This window comes from Cryptomeria japonica, chromosome 11 (genome assembly GCF_030272615.1).
Source record: "Cryptomeria japonica chromosome 11, Sugi_1.0, whole genome shotgun sequence".
In the NCBI taxonomy this organism is placed as follows: domain Eukaryota; kingdom Viridiplantae; phylum Streptophyta; class Pinopsida; order Cupressales; family Cupressaceae; genus Cryptomeria; species Cryptomeria japonica.
In genome coordinates, this window is record NC_081415.1 from 67,489,305 (window position 1) to 67,508,572 (window position 19,268).

At 35.2% G+C, this 19,268-nt stretch overlaps 1 protein-coding gene across 3 annotated transcripts in view; it reads left to right on the forward strand.

The window, feature by feature from the left end:
• The window catches only part of LOC131046637 (uncharacterized), a 112,268-nt gene that overhangs the window by 91,411 nt on the left and 1,589 nt on the right, over positions 1–19,268 (forward strand). For all 3 annotated transcript variants that reach the window (XM_057980410.2, XM_057980412.2, XM_057980411.2), the window contains 4 exons: positions 4,654–4,707; positions 5,486–5,595; positions 12,366–12,479; positions 12,599–12,724. In XM_057980410.2, the coding sequence (XP_057836393.2) occupies positions 4,654–4,707; positions 5,486–5,595; positions 12,366–12,479; positions 12,599–12,724 (404 nt within the window). The remainder of the gene's footprint in view (positions 1–4,653; positions 4,708–5,485; positions 5,596–12,365; positions 12,480–12,598; positions 12,725–19,268) is intronic.

Below are 19,268 nucleotides of genomic sequence, written 5' to 3' on the forward strand. Positions count from 1 at the left end.
ATAGAATTGAAGCTAAATCACAAATTTCGCTCCTGACCCTTCCAAAGGGTCCAAAGCGAAATTCCTTATAGTTCCTGTCCTTGGCCAAGGTCCAAAGCGAAATTTCTTAAAACACTATTTTGCCCCTTTGTTTGAAGCCTAGATTTTGTCCCTATGGTGTAAGATTGATGTATTCTTGCCTTGAGAAGAGATTTGAAGCAAAGAAATGATGAAAATTGAGCTAAAATTCAAATTTCGCTCCTGACCCTTCCAAAGGGTCCAAAGCGAAATTCCTAGGAGGTCTAATGTTTTGACTAGGTCCTTGAGAAAAACCCATTCCTAAACAATTTTGGAGGCAAATGATTTGATCTTGGTAAGGTAAGGTTGAAAATGAGGTCTAATTGAGCAACTTTGTCCAATTTCGCTCTTGACCCTTCCAAAGGGGAAGGGTCCAGAGCGAATGTCACTATAGGGGCTGTCCCTGGAGATGATCTTGAGCGAATTTCATTCTAATGACCCTTCCAAAGGGGAAGGGTCCAGAGCGAATGTCACTATAGGGGCTGTCCCTGGAGATGATCTTGAGCGAATTTCATTCTAATGCCTTTTTGTTGATGATTTAAGGTGAGAAATATCATGTTAGAACAAATATATTATGTATACTTAATCATCCTTTGTTTGTTTTGCAAATTAATAACATCAAGGACGAAGGAGGATCAGGCCAGGACAAGGAAGACCTATTCAAGTTCCATCATCATCAAGGACACTTCAAATGCATGGAGGAGGACTCAAGGTGCTTCTAAAGTGTTGGAAGACTTCAAGTGTTCAAGGAGTTACAAGCTATCCTCAAGATCTCCATTCTACCACATGGAGAAACCACAAGATATTAGAAGAAGGATCTTGCAGACACTTCAAATGAAGATAAGATGACAGAAAAGAAAGAAAGACGCGACCGTGTAGAGGCCTCATCAAACACAAGAGGGTCAAGGAGAAGTTCGTCATCCATCAAGTACATCAAGGACAAAAGAAGATCAACCGAGGTCAGTGCAAGGGTACGCTGAAAAAAGCAAATAGTTTCAGAAGAGTTAATCAAAGTTAGCTTCTCATCATCATTACATTGAATACAAAGTTCCTTGACCAAGGCACAAACGCAAGAAAAGGTGGCATCCCAGTCATTGTTCCTCCAGTCAGAAAGGTTCACCTCAACATGTCCAGATTCAATGTACCTGACTCACCAATGATGGCACAAACTTCGAGGCACCTACCCTTGACATCTATTGGTCCACATACATTAAATGTAATTTTCTCATTGGCTAAGGAGGTTTTGTTGTAACAAACCCTAATTAGGGTTTCTATCTTGTAATCCTAGCCATTGATTGTTAATCAATCTGAGCCATTGAGATGTAAAGAGCTCCCTATATAAGGCTCTGGCTCTTCATTTGTAAAGGTTAATAGTTAGAGATCAGTTAATAGCTAAGAATTAGTAGCTAGAATAGTAAATAGAATAGCAATTAGAGTAGATTAGGAAGAGAAGGTAAGGAGTTGTTGCCTTGATTGTAAATGAACTCCATTTTTCATTGAAGTTATGGTGAAGTGTGTTGTTTCTTTGCAATATGCATGGTCTCTTGTTGAATCTTCATTCTTAGATTGTAAATAATTAGATTGAATGAAAGAAGTTATTGAATGCACTCGCATGGAATCCGTCTAGTCCAAACCACTAACCTCTTGCTGACTATAAGAGCGCCCTATGTGGTCAACTGGCATAAAATGAGCTTAATCTCGAGTCGTTACACGTCTATTGTTCATGCATTATCTTGAATGGTGATCAGTGTCTGATGGTGTACGACTTGAACATATTCAAAGCATCCCTTAGAAGATCGCACTGAGTTGGTGTTGAATTGTTCAGCCTGATGGTGAGACCTAGCCCAGTAGGACTTCAACTAGTCATTCATCCATCTTCTCGCATTCTAGGTCTTAGAGTAGACTTTCTGAGCCCTGTATCTTTTGATGTTTCTTTATCTTCCAGCCAGTAGATAGGATTCAAGTTCCAGCAGATTAAATGCTTAGGCAGTCGAATGTAAGTCCCCTTGTGATTCCAGCATAATCACATCAGACCAAATTGAACTTATCCACACATAGAGACCCTACATACAAGAACCTTGGAGTTTTCTCGATTGATCCTTAGGCGAAATCTTTAGCATTCGGGGAAACTTTGTTCAAGAGAGGATAAGATACTGTAAGAACCCAACTTGGCTCTCCTCTGCTGATTGTTTCTTTTGAATGCAGTAGATTTGAATTTGTTTTGGTTTTTGAATGTTTATGGATTTTTTTTGTGTTTTTTTGGTAATAATGAGCAATGATACAATACTGAAATAAACTCCTATGCTTAAAATAATACTGAAACAATAATATTACTACTGGAATTAATTTACGAGACTATCAAGGGAATGTTTGTTCTGTTTTATGGCCAATATGCCTGAAAAACAAATTCATTACAATGTAAGATAAAAACCTGATTTTTGCTGTCCCAGTAGATGAAAAATCTGCAAACTGCAAATTTTAATTTTTTAAAAAAATTTACTGTTCATGCAGTACTGTAGCAGTCCGTACGGCGGCACTGTTCACGCGGCAATGTAGCAGTCCGTACGGCGGTACTGTAGCAATCCGTACCATACTTGTTAATCACCAAAATTTCTTCAATAAATCTGCAATAATTTCTCATGAATTTATTCTTCAATTCTGCGCAATTAGATGCAAATAAGACCTCTGAATGAAGTCTTCCTGAAACCAAATATCACTGAATATTTCATTAGCTCAGATGGTGAACATTGAAGCAACTACGTCCTCCAATGGTGGCTGAAAACCCTAGTCTCCAGAGCAAAACCCTTTCAATTTCACAAATGCCAAAATAAAAAATAGCAATCCTCCCCTTCTTTCCAAACTCAACGCTATATATCCTTTTTGCAAATCGTACCCTAATCCTCTTAATTACAATTTTGCTTGTAGTTTCATTTAATTTCACTTTGGGTGTCAAAACGATTTTAATCATTAAATGGGCATTTAATTTTAATATTTCAATAGTCTGGCTCAGATAATTTAATTAAAAACATGGCCCCGTCTAATGATGAGTTGACCCTCAAGTTAAGTGATTATATAATAAAGTCACTTTATAACTTTATTATTAAATCACTTAATAATAAATGCTAAGTTATTCAAACTTGTCTAACTCCATGAATATTTTGAATTTAGCTATGCCGTCTGAAACTGGAGCTCACCAGTTGACCACCCATCTGACCGTGATGTCTGCTAAAAATAGCAGGGGTCCATCTCCAACTGCTAAAAATAGCCTGGCCAAGCCAAACTCAAAGCCAAACTCATCATAAACAAACTCTGGCAACCCAGAAGTGTACACTGCTCTGTCCCCGGAAGATCTCCATGCCAAGGTGACCCTCTATCCAATCCTACCAGCCTACGAGGGTCTTTGATAGGCTAATCACAAGCTAGAGTGATGTCTCTAGCTAGAAGGGGACATCACAGATACCTTGGTATTTTATTATGTGTTCGCATGTGCATGAAAAACACATCAACAAGCCCCAAATGGGAATAGGGTGATAAAAAGGACATAAGGCAAAGGGGGTTTGATCATTGATGTTGTTACAAGGCACCAACACTAGGTACCATCAAGATAAAACCACTACAAACAACATCTATGGATGGGTGAATGATAGGACATGGCATCATATTTGTAATAACTTACAACTGCCTTATTGTTTGGTTTCCTCTCATGTTTTGGGGAGAAAACATGTCAAGGAGGGATGACATGTTATGTACTTAGGGATATGATTTACGATAAATATAGATGGATGGAGATGCCAACATGTGGCAGACATTTTATAAGTTAGTTAGTGCAACTAATTATATCAGATAACGAGTAGGCCTACATTGAGTTTGGTAGTTTACGCCTCTATTATGTCTTTTAGAGGTCTATAGAAAATAGGTGATTATCATTGTAAGGATGTGAAGTGTATGGTACCATAGCATGGAATGACTTCCTACATAAAGAGTGTTATATGGTCTTTCGCTACCTCAAGTGTTTATTTTATTTCTGCATGTATTGGATATTATCATATTAAGGCATTTTGGCCCACAAACATCTTGAATTGTGTGTGATCTCTTGAATTGGGTCCTACTCTATTACAAAAAGAAAATGAATTAGACCATCTAAATTCATTATTTACAATATTCTACAGGCTGCTAAAGGTAGCTCAAGAAAACTGCAAAAGGGATGCAAACGATAATATATTTCTCTGTGTGGCTTGAACTCTGTTACTCTGTTGAATGGATCCAGCAGTGAGATCTGAAATGTAGTAAATTATAAATTCTATGCAGTTGAACTCAAATCTTTTACAACTGACATGCTGTGAAGGATCACTCAAGGAAAATATATCTCTGCCTCACAATTCTCAAATTTTTTCTTTCATGATCTGTTTAAGGGGAATAAATAAATCTACTGTTACCATACAACATCTACTCAAAGTTTTGAAATAGTATCGATTGTATTTTTACCAAGGTCTTGTGATACTAGTTTCCATTTTGCATATTTGTAACTTGTTTAGTAGAATCACTATACCACTGCAAAATTTCTACCATTTAGACACAATCCTCTGTTCCTTGCAGGCAATTGCAGAAATCACCGTTTCAAGACATTTTGCTGCGAGTGGAATAAAGCCTGTAAGTGTTCTGTTTCATTTATTTACAGGTTTGAATGGATATGGTGTTAGGATTTAATCTCTTAGCTATTGACTATTTTTTTTGTAATTTCTTTCTAAGGTTTCAGGCATTGGTAGGACATATTGTTTTGTAGTTGAATTTGAAACTCATTTCTTTTAAACTGCTTCATGCCTATAGAAATTGCACAGGAATTATTTCTCAAGAGTTACTTTGTTGCAGTGATTTGACCCTTGTTTTATATGAGCTACTTTTCTGGAAACACCACCTTAATATCTTTCCTCATACATATTAACCTCACAATCTTTGGAATTTTTTATGCTCCAGGTTATATTCCTTGTGGATCTTTGTTATTGGGTATCTGCAATTTTGTTAACTTTAGTTTTCTGTTAGTTTTTAATTTCTTTGATGGAAAGAGTGGACAAAGTTGACAATTTGGAATAGTGGCTCTCAGTCGTCCAAAGGTTTTATCGAAAGGAATTTTTGTTTTTAACATAACCTTAATAACTGTCACATGCATTTGTCATGTATTACTAAATTTCCGCTTATCATTTTGTTTTTGATTTTAGAAATTGCTCAAGTTTCTGGTTTTATTAAAAATAATTAATATTTTGAGGGATGATATGCATAAATTTTATCTTATTTACAATCTTATCATAACGGTTTTTGTTTTGAGTAATTGCTGCAGGTGTATACAAATGAGTTGATAAATAGGATATATTACTTCCTATTTTATTGGTCCTCTCTAAGGTTTGGTGATTTGCTTATACTGAGATGACAGGCACTTCTAGCTGCTCTTTCTGAAATCAGCAGTATGCGGCTACTCTATGGATCAGATCCTCCAAATGGAATTATGCAAATACCTTTCCGAACAGCTGTTTGGATTTATAAGTGAGTGATTTCACACTATCATATATATCACACTTCATAATTTTCTCAGAATTTGTTTATGAAGGCTTATGGATTTTTCTTTTTTCTTCACTGTTCCTTGGATGTTTTGATATTTTGTAGAAGTACACACTATGGTAGTTTCTTTTTCTTCTATCAAAACGATGATAATTTTCTTTGTTGGCGAACACATGCAACTCGTTAATGAATGGTTCCAATCTTTAAGCTATGAAATTATACAATTATTTTCTTAATGAATTCCTTGACTTAACCAATATGTTATCCATCAATGTATTTCCTTTTCATTTTTTTATCAGTGAATTAGCTTGTCATCATTATTGAACTTTTCTCTTGTGATTTCTCTGGGTTTTTAAGAGATTATATTGACTACTCAGTACTTGATCTTCTTGCCAATTCTACCTTGTATTTAGAAAGATATAATTTATATTAATATCATTATGACTAAACAGGTTGATGGACCCAAAATTACTAGTGGAACTAAAATGAGAGAGTGAAAAGCATTTAAATTAAACTAAAATCACAATAATAAAATAGTCCAACTAATTAGAGGAGTCATGCGAAGTCAAAGGTAGTAAAGAAAAGATGTCAAGAAGATAAAACCATGTATCAAAAGTTAAAACCATAACAAATAGCAATGAGAACAGTGGACTTGTGGCCATAGACGATAGGGTTGATAAGGTTTTAACTGGAGGAAAAGGTTGCCCCTAATAGCTTGAAAATTTGAATCACCTAATGAAGGATCAACCCTTTCATCAGTAACCACCATGAAAGAGCCACTACATGATCTCATAATATCTATAGGGGAATGAAAAAATTCAAGTGGGCATCACTAGGTGATCTTATGTATCAAGACTTATCCTAAAAATTCTTCTAGCACCCATGGACAAAGATTCTCTAGTAGTAGAAAGGAAGTGTCTAATATGCATTTGGTCAAATCTCCTAGAATGTGTAAAAGAAGGGGAGTTGGACTAGGGCACATTAGAGTTACTTAGTATGGAATGAAGAACACATGAAATGAGGAAAAGAGGATGAAGGTATTTTGGTAGGTGCATGTGAAGGAGGCAGCCTCACTTGCCTATAACCATTTATGTGGGTAACTTTAGATCCAAAGAAATGCTCAACATCACCAATGGGCAAAAGACCCAGGCGGTGCACAAAATTGGGAAGCAACAAACTTCCACCATCCAAACAAAACACAACACTTAACTACTGCCACAACCAGGACAAAACTAGCCAAACTATCAGCCTAAGAAAAAATAGACATAAAAACTAAATCAAGAGCTCAGCCCCGATGTCGGACCAGTATCAACTTTAACCGTATGCTGATGTTTTAATCTTACAGTGCCACTAATCAATGAAAGGAGGGTAAGGGAACTTGAAATTTCCAGCTCCTCATCCCTTAAATGACCTATATATTATCAAAACATAAAGCCATGTATTGGAAAAATAGCAGCAAGTCCAAATGTTTTTTTACCAAAGACCTAGAAACTTGGTTGAGTTCAACAATCTCTTCAGTATGTTGTAGGAGAACAGGGCCAAAATCTGCAACAAGTGAGTCTGCCTTGACAATTAGATCCCAGAATGACCACCTCCTCATTGGGGACCACTCTACTCAAAATCCAATGGAAGGATCCAGCATCCACAATATTCTAGCTTATTTTAGTGTCAAAGTCTTCAGCAATGGAGGCTTGAGTGCACAACGCTCTGGAATTTGCTAGTCCTTCCTTGCCTAAGATAGTCTTAACAAAGATCAAGGTCATTTTCTTTAAGATGCAAAATGTATTGCAGAGGTAGCAATTGGACACAACACCACCATAAGGGGAAATATTTTGCTGGACACACAACACTACAACAGAAGACTTTTAGAGTCTACCACCTGTGCCACTTGTAAGACAATAGATGGAGAAAAATATAACAATGAAAGCCAAGAATGATGAATTGGATAGAGACCAACTTAAAAAAATTCCCACATAAATATTGAGAGGGTGTCATAATTTTGATTGATAGGAGATACGTGTTGATTCCTAATAATTTGGTGTTAGTCACCACTCTTTCTACTCATTGATTCCTAGTATGACAATAATTAAAAACATGATGGGGATCTAAAGATTTGGGGTGGTGGTGGTGGAGGAGATCCTCTTTCAGTAAATTCAAAAGTATTCTTTCATTGGGAGAATTTTTAATCTTAGATGCAAATTTGAGTTGCATAATACCCTCATTAGCGATGAAATGTGCAACCTTATTTCCTTCCTTGAAACGATGCTTGAGTGAGATTCTATTGAAGCAAAGAGTGATCAAACAAGCTTCCTTGAGGATATTATAAAGTTTCTAGTCCATCATCAAATTAAAATTCATCCCATGAGCAATAAATAATAAGGTACCTTACATCTTCAATTTGTTACAAGAAAGCAAAATTACCAACTTAAGTTTTTTGAAAATAGAAAGCCTTTGCTTCTTTGTTTGTTTTTGTACTATGTTGTAGGGTTCGCCCCCCTAGACCCTTGGTACTGGTCCGGTCCGCCTGTGGTCTCGACAGGGTCCGTGATTCACAGTTCTGGTTTGGATCAGGTCGAACCCAAGGGTCTAATGGCCCAAAAATGGTGTTTGTTTTTGCAATTTTTTTTTTTTTTTTAATCCACCGCATAAAAAATTAAAAATATAACCTTAAAAGTGAGTTTTAAAACATTAACTTGGCTCATTTCACACAAGCAACATGACTACAAGCAAGGGGAAAGTTGAAACAAGGATACTTGAATATTAATAAAGTAAACTAATAATTGTTGAAAAAATAATAATAATAATAAACTAAACTAATAATTGTTGAAAGTTGAGACAATGATACTTGAATATTTTGCCATTTTGATATTAAACTTGATGTATATGATGCTGTTATGGTATGATCATGGTGCTATGATTACAAGTTTATGTTGGTTTTGTTGTTTATATGATGCTATGTGACATCCTAATCAATTCATGCTTTTATAGGCTGCATATATATGTATATATATAGATATATATGTGTGTGTGTATATATATATATATATATATATATAGTGTATATGTATATGTATGTATGTATATGTATATACATACATATGTATGTATGCATATATGTATGTATATGTATACACATACATATATATACATACATATATGTATATATACATATATATAAATACATATATACATATATACATACATATATATACATATACATATATATACATATACATATATATACATATATATATGTATATATATGTATATGTATATATATATATATGTTTTTGTACTAATGAACCCAAACCCCTTTTCAAAATTTTGCCGTACTGGCGTACCGGTTCTTCGAACCCAAACCGGCAACTTAGTTTTCCTATCTAGAAAGAAAGAAACTCTTTTGACAAATTGGCTTGAGGGAGATTTCATCACCACTTTGTTGTACCCACACAATTTTTGTATCGTGTCAAGCTCATAAATTGAAATTTTTATTTACCTACCCTTAATAGGTTTCAAAAGTTGGGCATGTGCGTGGAACTAACAGACCGAAAGGGGGTGAAAAATGGCCATTCTTTTTCTAAAACCACTAAAAATTAATCGTGGATGAGAAATTCAAGATAGCCATGTTCAAAACTTGAAGATGTGACAAGAAGAAGATTTGTAGTGCTCAAAATCAAGTGTCTAAACTATTTTTTTTTTAATGGTGGAGATAAGAGGTTCAAATAGGTTGAGAACACGAAGTGCTCTTATTTTTTTCAGCAATGAACAAAGTACAACATAGCATTTGGTGTGCTCCCCACAAAAAGTCCAAATTTTTCAGGCATTTCATAAATTACTTAGGTGGAAAATTAGCTAACATTATGGAGTTTATGGTTAACTTTCCTTTTAACTCTGTAATGAATATGTGATTTTTCATGAATATTAAAAGTGAACACATTCGAAGAAATAAAAAATTAAGCATACTTCCCCTAAATTTTTTGAAAATTAATTGACAATATTTTTTGAATTTGTAGAGGATAAAGTTTAGAATATAAAAATTTAATTTGTTTGAAATTCGGATGAGCCTATAAAAATGACACGAAAAAGCTATACATAGGTTTTGTTGATGTGTTTTTTATGCACTTCAAACATAGAATAAAATACTAAGTATTCTATCCTCTCTTGAACAAGGAAACCTTATATGCTAAATGATATGATCAAGTAAGGCAACCCCAAGGTTTCTTTAGTCAGGTCTTGACAATGCAATAGATAGACTCAGTTGTAATGATGTGACTACGCTTATGAATCACAATTGGAACTTGGAAACTAACCTAATTTCTACCAAACAAATATCAAAGGTAAAGGGTTTAGAGAATCTAATCTAAGACCTAAGAACAATGATGATAACGGATGATGCTAGGATAGATGAATTCCTTAAACTGAGCTTTGCTTTGTCATGATAACAACAACTATAGAAAAGTTCAAAATTGATGCAATCTCCTAAAGTAGTGAATGATTTTCATTATTGCAAATATTCATACAAATACCCAATACTGGCGCAACGTGAACAAATATCCACAATCGAACTTAGCAACAATAATTAGGCTCAGGCTAACTTTACATTGTAGCTTACAATTAGCAAACCATAAAAAGTATGAACCAAGGAATTTATCACATAGAATTGCACTTCTCCATGAAGATCAATGAACTTTAACTAAAATTAGAGAAGTAGAAACCATGCAACATTTTGAAATAACACAAAATCCAACATATCTTCAATAAAATAGTATGCTTATTCCATCAAGCCTTGGCAACAATATTTGTCTTCCCTTCTACTCTACTTCTAAGACTAACTATTCTATTATCAATTGTTAACCCTTACAAATGAAAAGGCTGAGCTTCTTATAGACATCCCAATTACAAATGAATGGCTTGGATTGATTTGGAATCATTGGCCAAGATTTAACAGTAAAACCCTAATTAGGGTTAGTTACAATCAATTTCTCTTTGATCAATGAGATCATTATATTGCTTTGAATACACATCCTTTTAGGTGAAGGACCAATAAGAAATGAGGTTAGGTACATTGAATTATGCTCCTTCCACATGTATAGTTGTAGATTAGTTAGGTTCAATGCACTTGGATGCCTTGACTTGTCATGATTTGATTGGTGGGTGAAGGTGAGTTGTCACCATCTCAGCTACTTGCATGCCATGTAGACTTGATACCTCATCACAAGCAATATTTCTTGATTCTTGACATCATCATGTGGCTTACACACACACACAATTTGTGAGTTGTGGCAACTTGGCATGGTTTCATAGTTGATTTACAAGTCGTTCACACACACGCACACACATGCATGCGCATGCACACGCACACGCACATGCATACACACACACACTCACGCACACACATGCACACGCATGCACACATGCACACGCATGCACATGCACATGGACACACGCACACACGCACGCACATGCACATGGACACACGCACACACGCACGTACGCACACACATGCCGCATACACACACACATGCACACATGCGTGCGCTCGCACACAGGCGCACGCACACGCACACACGCGCACAGACAAACACACACACGGTTTCATAGTTGATTTACAAGTCGTTCTTAAGTCTCAACATGTCCACACCATGCTTCCAAACTATGGACTTCGACCGCTAGAAATAATGTTCAGACTAAATTTGTACACAACCATTTATTGCTTATGTTAATGATGTAATAATTAATAACACCACATTGGTTATTTCTAGAATGTAACTTACAACCACAAGTGTAACTTCCACATTGAATAATAAATACAATCACATACACATTAAAGTGTATTCATTCTTCCAACATTACCAATCACTATTTTCGAAAAAACTGGGTAATAGGCAAAGGGAATACTTTCTATTGCCATGAAACAAAATATCTGTGAGATAGGGCCAGCCATAAGATTTAACTATTTTATCTCGCCTCACTTGAATACAAAGTATTTAACCCAGGTCCTTGAGGATGACAGTGGTTGCTTTATTGTCAGATTATAAAACCATGACGTGGGTGCTTATTTAATAGAGATTAAAGTGGGTCAGGCATAGTTGAATAAATCAGCCCTCTACTTTTTCTTTCCGAAAGTAGAAAATGTGTTCCATACCTCCTAGAAATGTGAAACGGCCAGAACCTTTTTGGAATTGAACCCAAGTGCTGTATGACATGCATTTTGGGAAAGAGGCATCAAAGATTTAGAATTATAAGAGTTTCTTGACTTAAGAAACAAAAAATGTAAACGATATCCAGTAAGAAAATGTCATGCTGCATCTGAGAGAGCTCAATTTCTAAGGATAAGATTAGCAGAACACATTTGGTCTGAAATAAATCTTTTTTAGAAGACAATTTTGGACTCTATCAGTAGATGTAGAATTGGAAATGCTAAATTCTTCTATCAGATTCTGGGAGGTTGCACTAAAAGGTGATATGTATTTATGACGTTTTTAGTGTACATTAGGAGATGGCCAATGTCAAAATTTATGGTTCTTGTCAGGAAAAGTAAAATGCTGTCTTGTCTTCTACTTTAGAAAGCTATCATCCCAACACTATTTAAGAAAGTCGTGAGAATATTTTGCTACTGGTTTCTTCTTTATTATGTTAGAAGGTTAAGGTTACAATGCCTTATTTCTTTAAAGGTTTTATTATCTTTAACTTTTTTTTTCCCTTATTATTTCACAATTCTTTCATACTAATGTTTACGTGTTACAATGTCAAAGGGATTTGGGTTACAAGGCTTATAAAATTCGGTCTATTGAAGATTTGTCAAATCCATTTTTATCCATGTATTTTGGTGCAGCTTATGTGTGTTGGCTATCGACTTATGAAGGCAGGTTGGTGATTGAACATTAAAGCCTTTTTTAAATAGAATTTCATTGATATATTGCATTTTCTTGAATGTCTTAACACATTTATCACAAGAAGGAAATTTATTGTTTGTTCTTCCAAACAGAGAACGATCTCATCAATTCATCATTCAAGCTTATTTGGGTGGACCTCAAGGTGTCAATGTGCAAGAGACTGGGCCTTTTTGGCTGAAATATCTTGATACGTTGCCTAAATACGAGTCTAAAAAAAAGTGAGTATCCAGTAAGTTATAGCTTTTTTTACAAAAATCATTAAAAGTTCTAAATTAAAAAGTTATGTGAGATGGTGCTGTATTGTCCTCCAATGATGCTTCTTAAAGATCAATCAATTTATACTACATTGGCTGCACTTGGAGTTTCGCAGCTAAGTGATGTAATTGGGAAATTTTTAGCTATATTTTCATGTCTTGATCCAGAATTTGTGATTTTTTTTGTCTTGCCATTTTGGCATGAGATGGCTATGGCTCTACATTTCATCTCCATTCCTTTATTAAAAGTATTATTAGAGTATAAAGGAAAAAAATAAAATAAGGAGGTGATTTTTATTGTGTTCTGAAAATGCTTCTTACAAATCAATCAATTTATATTACGTTAGCTGTACTTAAAATTTCACAGCTCAGCTATATTATTGGAAAAATTTCAGGGATTGTATCTCTCGATTGATAATTGTGTGAGTTCTTTTGTCTTGTTGTTTTGGTATGGTACAGCTCCGCATCTTGTTTCCATTCCTTGATTAAAAATGTTAAGCTTACTACAAAAGACTCTTCAATCTTCCCAGGAATCTTAAATTTGACCTTATGTTACTGCGTATTGCAGTTAGTATACACCACCTATTATTATGCTTTGATAATATGGTTTATTCAACTATATATTAATTGTTTGTCAACTTCAGGTGGTTATAAGAGTTAGTTAGTCAATGGTTGTGTTCCTCTTGGCAACTATTGGGTCCTATAAATAGATTTTGTGTAGTCAATATAAAATGCCTATTGTTATATTTGATAATATTTGTTATTTGCCAATGTATTAATTGTTTGTATTAAGTGGGTTGTCAATCTCAGGTAGTTAATGTGTCGGTTGCTTGACGGTTGCGTTCCTCTTGGCAACCGTCGGGTCCTTTAAATATGCTGTGTATCGCCAAGGATGTTGGTATGGTATAATCGGATCTATTGTAATCCTTGGCCGACCATCTCTGGTCTTCTCCTCTGTAATAATTTCATGTGCGAGTAAAGATATATTTTATTGCTATGTTTGGTATGCATTATCATTTGTATTATTATTTCTTGTATTTGACTTATCAAATATAGCAATAAACATTTTGGCGTTGTTGCCTTAAAAAGAGAAATTGGGTCAACCTTGAGTGATTCATGCCTATAGACCCCAATAAAGGTGAGAAGAGGCCGAATAGTGGTCAAGACCAAGCGATTAGATGATCCTTTGACCCTTGGCCGGAGGGAGCACAAGAACGAGTCAGAGCCTAGAAGTATTGTTGATGTGTTTTTTAGGCACTTTGAACACCGAATAAAATACCAAATTTTTTTACCCTCTCTTGAACAAAATCACCTTAGATGCTAAATATCTAATCAACTAAGATGATTCCAAGGTTTCTAATATTAGTTCTTGACATGTGGGTAACTCAATGGTTTGATATGAATTGCTGTTTTTACTCGGGGACTTACATGAATGGAGTAGGCTTGCCCATGATTTCAAAATGACTTAGGATTTTGCAATTTGAGCTCTCAATCTACTTCTAACAAAGATTTTAAACAAAATGCAAAAAGATGAGGGTTTATAAGTTCTATTCTAATCCTATATAACCTAGAATGCAAGAGATAGTGAATGATTCAATGAAATTCAACTAGGCAAGGCTTTGTCATCGAAGAACAACTGAACACAAGCTTAGTGCAATCATCTAAGGTAAACTTATAGATGTTCAATTTCATACTAAACAACATCAACAACATCAATTGGGTGCATATCAATGAGCAAGCATAAATTGAAGTTAAGTTCAATTAAAATTCCAGTTGACCACACAAGGCAAACTTACAATCAGCAAGAAGCTAGTGGTATGGATTAAACGAATTTCATACAAATGCGTTCAACAATTCCTCCGTTGAACAAAAATACTTGAAAACAAATTCTAATCTAAAATTGGAGGCAATGAGAAACACACAATCCTTCAATTCTCAACAAAATCACCAAACTTCAATGATTAAATTCAAACTTGCAGCATATAGGTGACAATTTTCAAAATCTCTCTCTTACAAATGAGAGGCAAATGGTTTTATATAGAGTCTCAAAATGAAGTGAATGATCAAGATTCATTTTAGAATCAAGGGCCAAGATCATGCCAACACTGCTCTAATTAGGGTTTACATCAAAAAGTGGAATAAAAAAGGAGGTCCAATGGGATGATGCCTTGTCATCAAGTAGGGAATCTTCTAGAAGATTCTGGTCTGCATCCCTCTCTCTAGTTGTATACTCAACCCTCTCTCTAGTTGTATACTCAACCCTCTCTCTAGCTGCATAGTCAACGAATCTAGCCAAGACTGAGTTGAGTTCCTCCATCGTAATGCTGGGTAGACCTCCCTGCTGCAAATCTAACACATGTAAGGCATTTGAGCAAGCATTGAAGATGCTTTCCCAATTTGGCATAAGCTTCTACAAGTTGTTGATGTGAATCATGAGAGAAACCAAGTCATCTAGCTGATTCTTCCTAATGGATTCCAATTGCTTGAAGTAAATAAACATCTTCTCTTTCAATTTTTTGAAGTTCAAACTGTTGGAAGCGTGGACATCTTGTCCCAATAACTCTTGAATATATGTAAGGATTTTGGATTGTATCTCTTGAACGGATCCTTCCATCTCTATGCACTCTTGCTTTGCATGATCATACATTGACTTCCGCATGGCTAAAGAACAATACCAACCATGGAAATCATAAACATTACTCAACTGAATAACTCCCTCCTAGATCAATGTGGACATAGGAATTTGCTTCAACAGTATGAGTCGAGGAATATTCTTCTCTTGCATCGGTTGGAACTCTTCTCAAGCTCCTTCCAAGAATTGCATCTTGAATATGAGCATCGCTGTCTTGTCAAACTCTTTGACAAACTGAGCTAGGAAATCATCTACTTGCTTTGAAACATCCTCTATCCATTTTCCAACCTCCTGATATGTATTCCTCATTGCCTTATGATCAAAGGGGGATCCATGAGCAATAGCAATGGGTGAGACAAAAGTAGGATCCTAATGCCTCAAGGAATTCATCCCTTCAATATATTCCTTGAGTCTCTTGTTCTCACTTTCAAGCATCTCTTTCTTTTCAATAGTCTTGTCTAATTGTGCCTCAATTGCCTTGACTGTATCATCTAACTCTTGAAATTATTGCTTCTTTGTAGTAGGTCCAAGGTCAATTGTGGTAACTTGATAATCCATAGGAGTGACCACAACTCTAGTCTTGTCACCCATTGGGACAGCCACTCGTGCAATGCGTGCTCCTGTATCATCTCTAGTAATCCTAGAGAACATCTTCGCTTTCTTTTGCTCCTTTTCCTTGCCAACCATGGCTAGGAAGTCATCAATATCTTCTATGGGTTGTGCCTCTTATCACTTTCTTCTTTTCTATGTTGCTCAACAACCAATCGGGAATAGTAGAGAATTCCATACCATCTTCAAGGTGATGATCTTCATCAAGCCCTCTCAATTCTGAAATAACATCATCGACTTCTTTCTCCTTAGTCAAGTCTACTGCATTGTTGCCCAAATCGATCTCCAGCTGAATTGTAAGAGATCCTGGCTGTTCTTTGTCATCTTCATGTGGTGCCAATTGTGCTGTAACATGTAAATCTTGATCATTCTCCAATAGGATTTCCATGTTGGAACCCTGTTTGGATTCATTGTCCTTTGTCATATCATTCTCCTTCACGGATGAGGAACTCATGGTAGATTGTGGAGTGTTAGACTTGTGTTTCTTGTGCTTTGACTCCTGGCTAACAATCTCCTTGCCTTTAGCTTGTGATCCTCCAGGCATACCTTTTCTCTTTTTGGGAGCCTGACTCTCCTCATCATCGTGCGTTCTAACATTGCTTATTGTCCTTTCATCATCATTGAAACAGGACTCCTCATTTCTCATCTTCTCATAGGTAAAGGTGACCTTTAGTTTTCTATAACTCATTAATGTACTTGTCTACCCATTCCCTGGAGTATTCATTCATATTTCTCATCAAAATATTCAAATATACCAACTTAGGTTGTGTCCAACTAGGCAACAGGATAGGCTTGTCTTCTCCTTTGCATACTCTAGATGGATGTGATCCCCATCATCTTGCACCTGATCTGGAATGGAGAAGAAGTTACACATTCTCATGAAGTCCACTGACATACGAAACCATATCTTCCTTCCTTTAATTGTCACAATTCTTTGAAATAGATTAAATCGATCCCTGCCTCTATAGGTTCCAAGATGAAAGAATTCCAATTCCTCTTTAACTATCTCTACTGCGGTTGTAGTGTGGCATACCTTTGATGGAAATATTGTCATTGATGTCAAAGATGCAAGAAGACAAATTAGTCATGTCAAAGGTGATGATTTATATGAATTGGATAGTTGTGATTTATATGAAGAAGACATACACATGAAACCATTGAAGGATCACAATTGAAGACATCACCATGATCAGATTAATGATCAGAATTGAAGGCATCTCCATGATCAGATTAATGATCAGAATTGAAGATGAACTCCATATACAAGATGTGGGTATGCAGTGATCATATGCAGCAATGACATATAATAGAGGACAAAGATTAAAGAACTATGACAGCAGCTACATGAAATGGCAGTGATCATGATTGGATACTACACAGCAATTAGTTTGAGTACTAATTTATCAGAATCAGTGATCAAATGTATGTCTCAGGTTACATGATGCAACTGAGCATGATAAGACTACACAGCAATTTTGATATTAATAAGACAGTGATGTTTGATAATAGCTGAATAAGCAGTGATTATAGTATCATACAGAAATTACACTCAACAATTACGATTTATGGACCAATGTTTCCATTATTGAAGATACAGTAATCAGATATATTATGAAGATACAGTAATCAGATATATTGAAGATACAGTGATCAAATATATTATGATTATACAGTAATCAGATATATTGGAGATACAGTGATCAGAGATATCATGAAGATACAATAATCAGATATATTGAAGTTACGGTGATCTACTATTCACTGTTTTTGTCACTGTCATGTATACTTACAGTTGCAACGATCTACTATTATTCTAGTAATATTATTATTATTCTAGCACATCAATATGATTAATATTGATATTATTAATAGTCATATATTTGTAAATGAATCGAACATATTAAAAGAAGATGATTCTTTGACAAGATGGATCGGTTTAGTTAAACACCGATTAAGAGAAGCCATATAAAACGGTGCATATATGTCTTACACAACCGACTCACTAAGAGTCATTGACGTGGCCAAGGAATGCATTGATGTGTCCAAGGAATGCATTGACTTTTCAACGGAAGATAAGGAGGGGATTAGTAGTTAAAGAATACTCTATAAAGAAGTTTCAATAACTTTGATAATAATAAAATCAAAGACTTACTTTGTAAAAGTTTGGGTTACTATCATTTCCATTAAATAAGAAGGCATCGATTTGAATAAAGAAAGTTGTAATGGCAGTTGTTACTAATATTTACTAATTGGTATCTAAGAATACATGACCATTCACGTGGGGGTATAGAGAATGGTTGTGTTCTTTTGTTTGTAGATAAGATATGATATATTGTAATTCAGTTTGAAGATGTGTGGAGTGTCGAAGAGAATGCTGGAAATATAAAGAAGCTGCTGACAGTTCGTAGTATGCAATAGATTGCATACATAAGTATATACATCGCAAGGAAGTTAGAATATAGTTATGTGGTGAAGCATGAAATTATAGTGTGAAGAATTTAATTCTGAGTTTTTTTTCAGACTGTGTAATGCAGAAGGTGCAAGAAATATAGAGTGTGTAATGATGAAGAAATAATTCTGAACATAAGAAGTATAATGCTGAGAATTGAGTGTGAACAATAAAATAAAAAGAATATATTTTGGATGAGTGCATGGAAGTTTGAAGATGTATACAACAGAATAAGAAATTAAGATGAAGCAGGTATAAAAAGTATATATGGGCAGATTTATGATAGTTTTATAGCAGAGCTATAGAGAAGATTTGTGTGTAGATTGAAGATATTATAGAAGATTATTGAATGCAGATTTCTGAAGATTTGTATAGACAGATTCATGAAATATTTATGACAGATTTATGAAGGATTGTATGTGCAGATTTATGAAGGACTGTGTGTGCAGATTTATGAAGGATTTTTGAGTAAGTGTGATCAGTTTATCAGAATTATTAGGAGGTGATTGTAGCAGTTTGAAGAAGGAAATTTGGGAAGAATAGAATCCATCATCCGTTGTTATAGCAACATTCTAGAGGTGGAATTTCAGATTTAAGTGAAGTGGGTTGGTGCTCACAGAATTCTGAAGTGGTAGTTGGTGCTTCTAGTGGGTTGGTGCTCACAAAATCAGATTTGGGAGTTGGTGCTTCTAGTGGGTTGGTGCTCACAAACAGGGTTAGGGGTTGGTGCCTCTAGTAGGTTGGTGCCTACGAAATATTGTAAAAGAAGAAATATATAAAAGCATTGATTTACCGTAGTTTTCTCCCGTAAGGGTTTC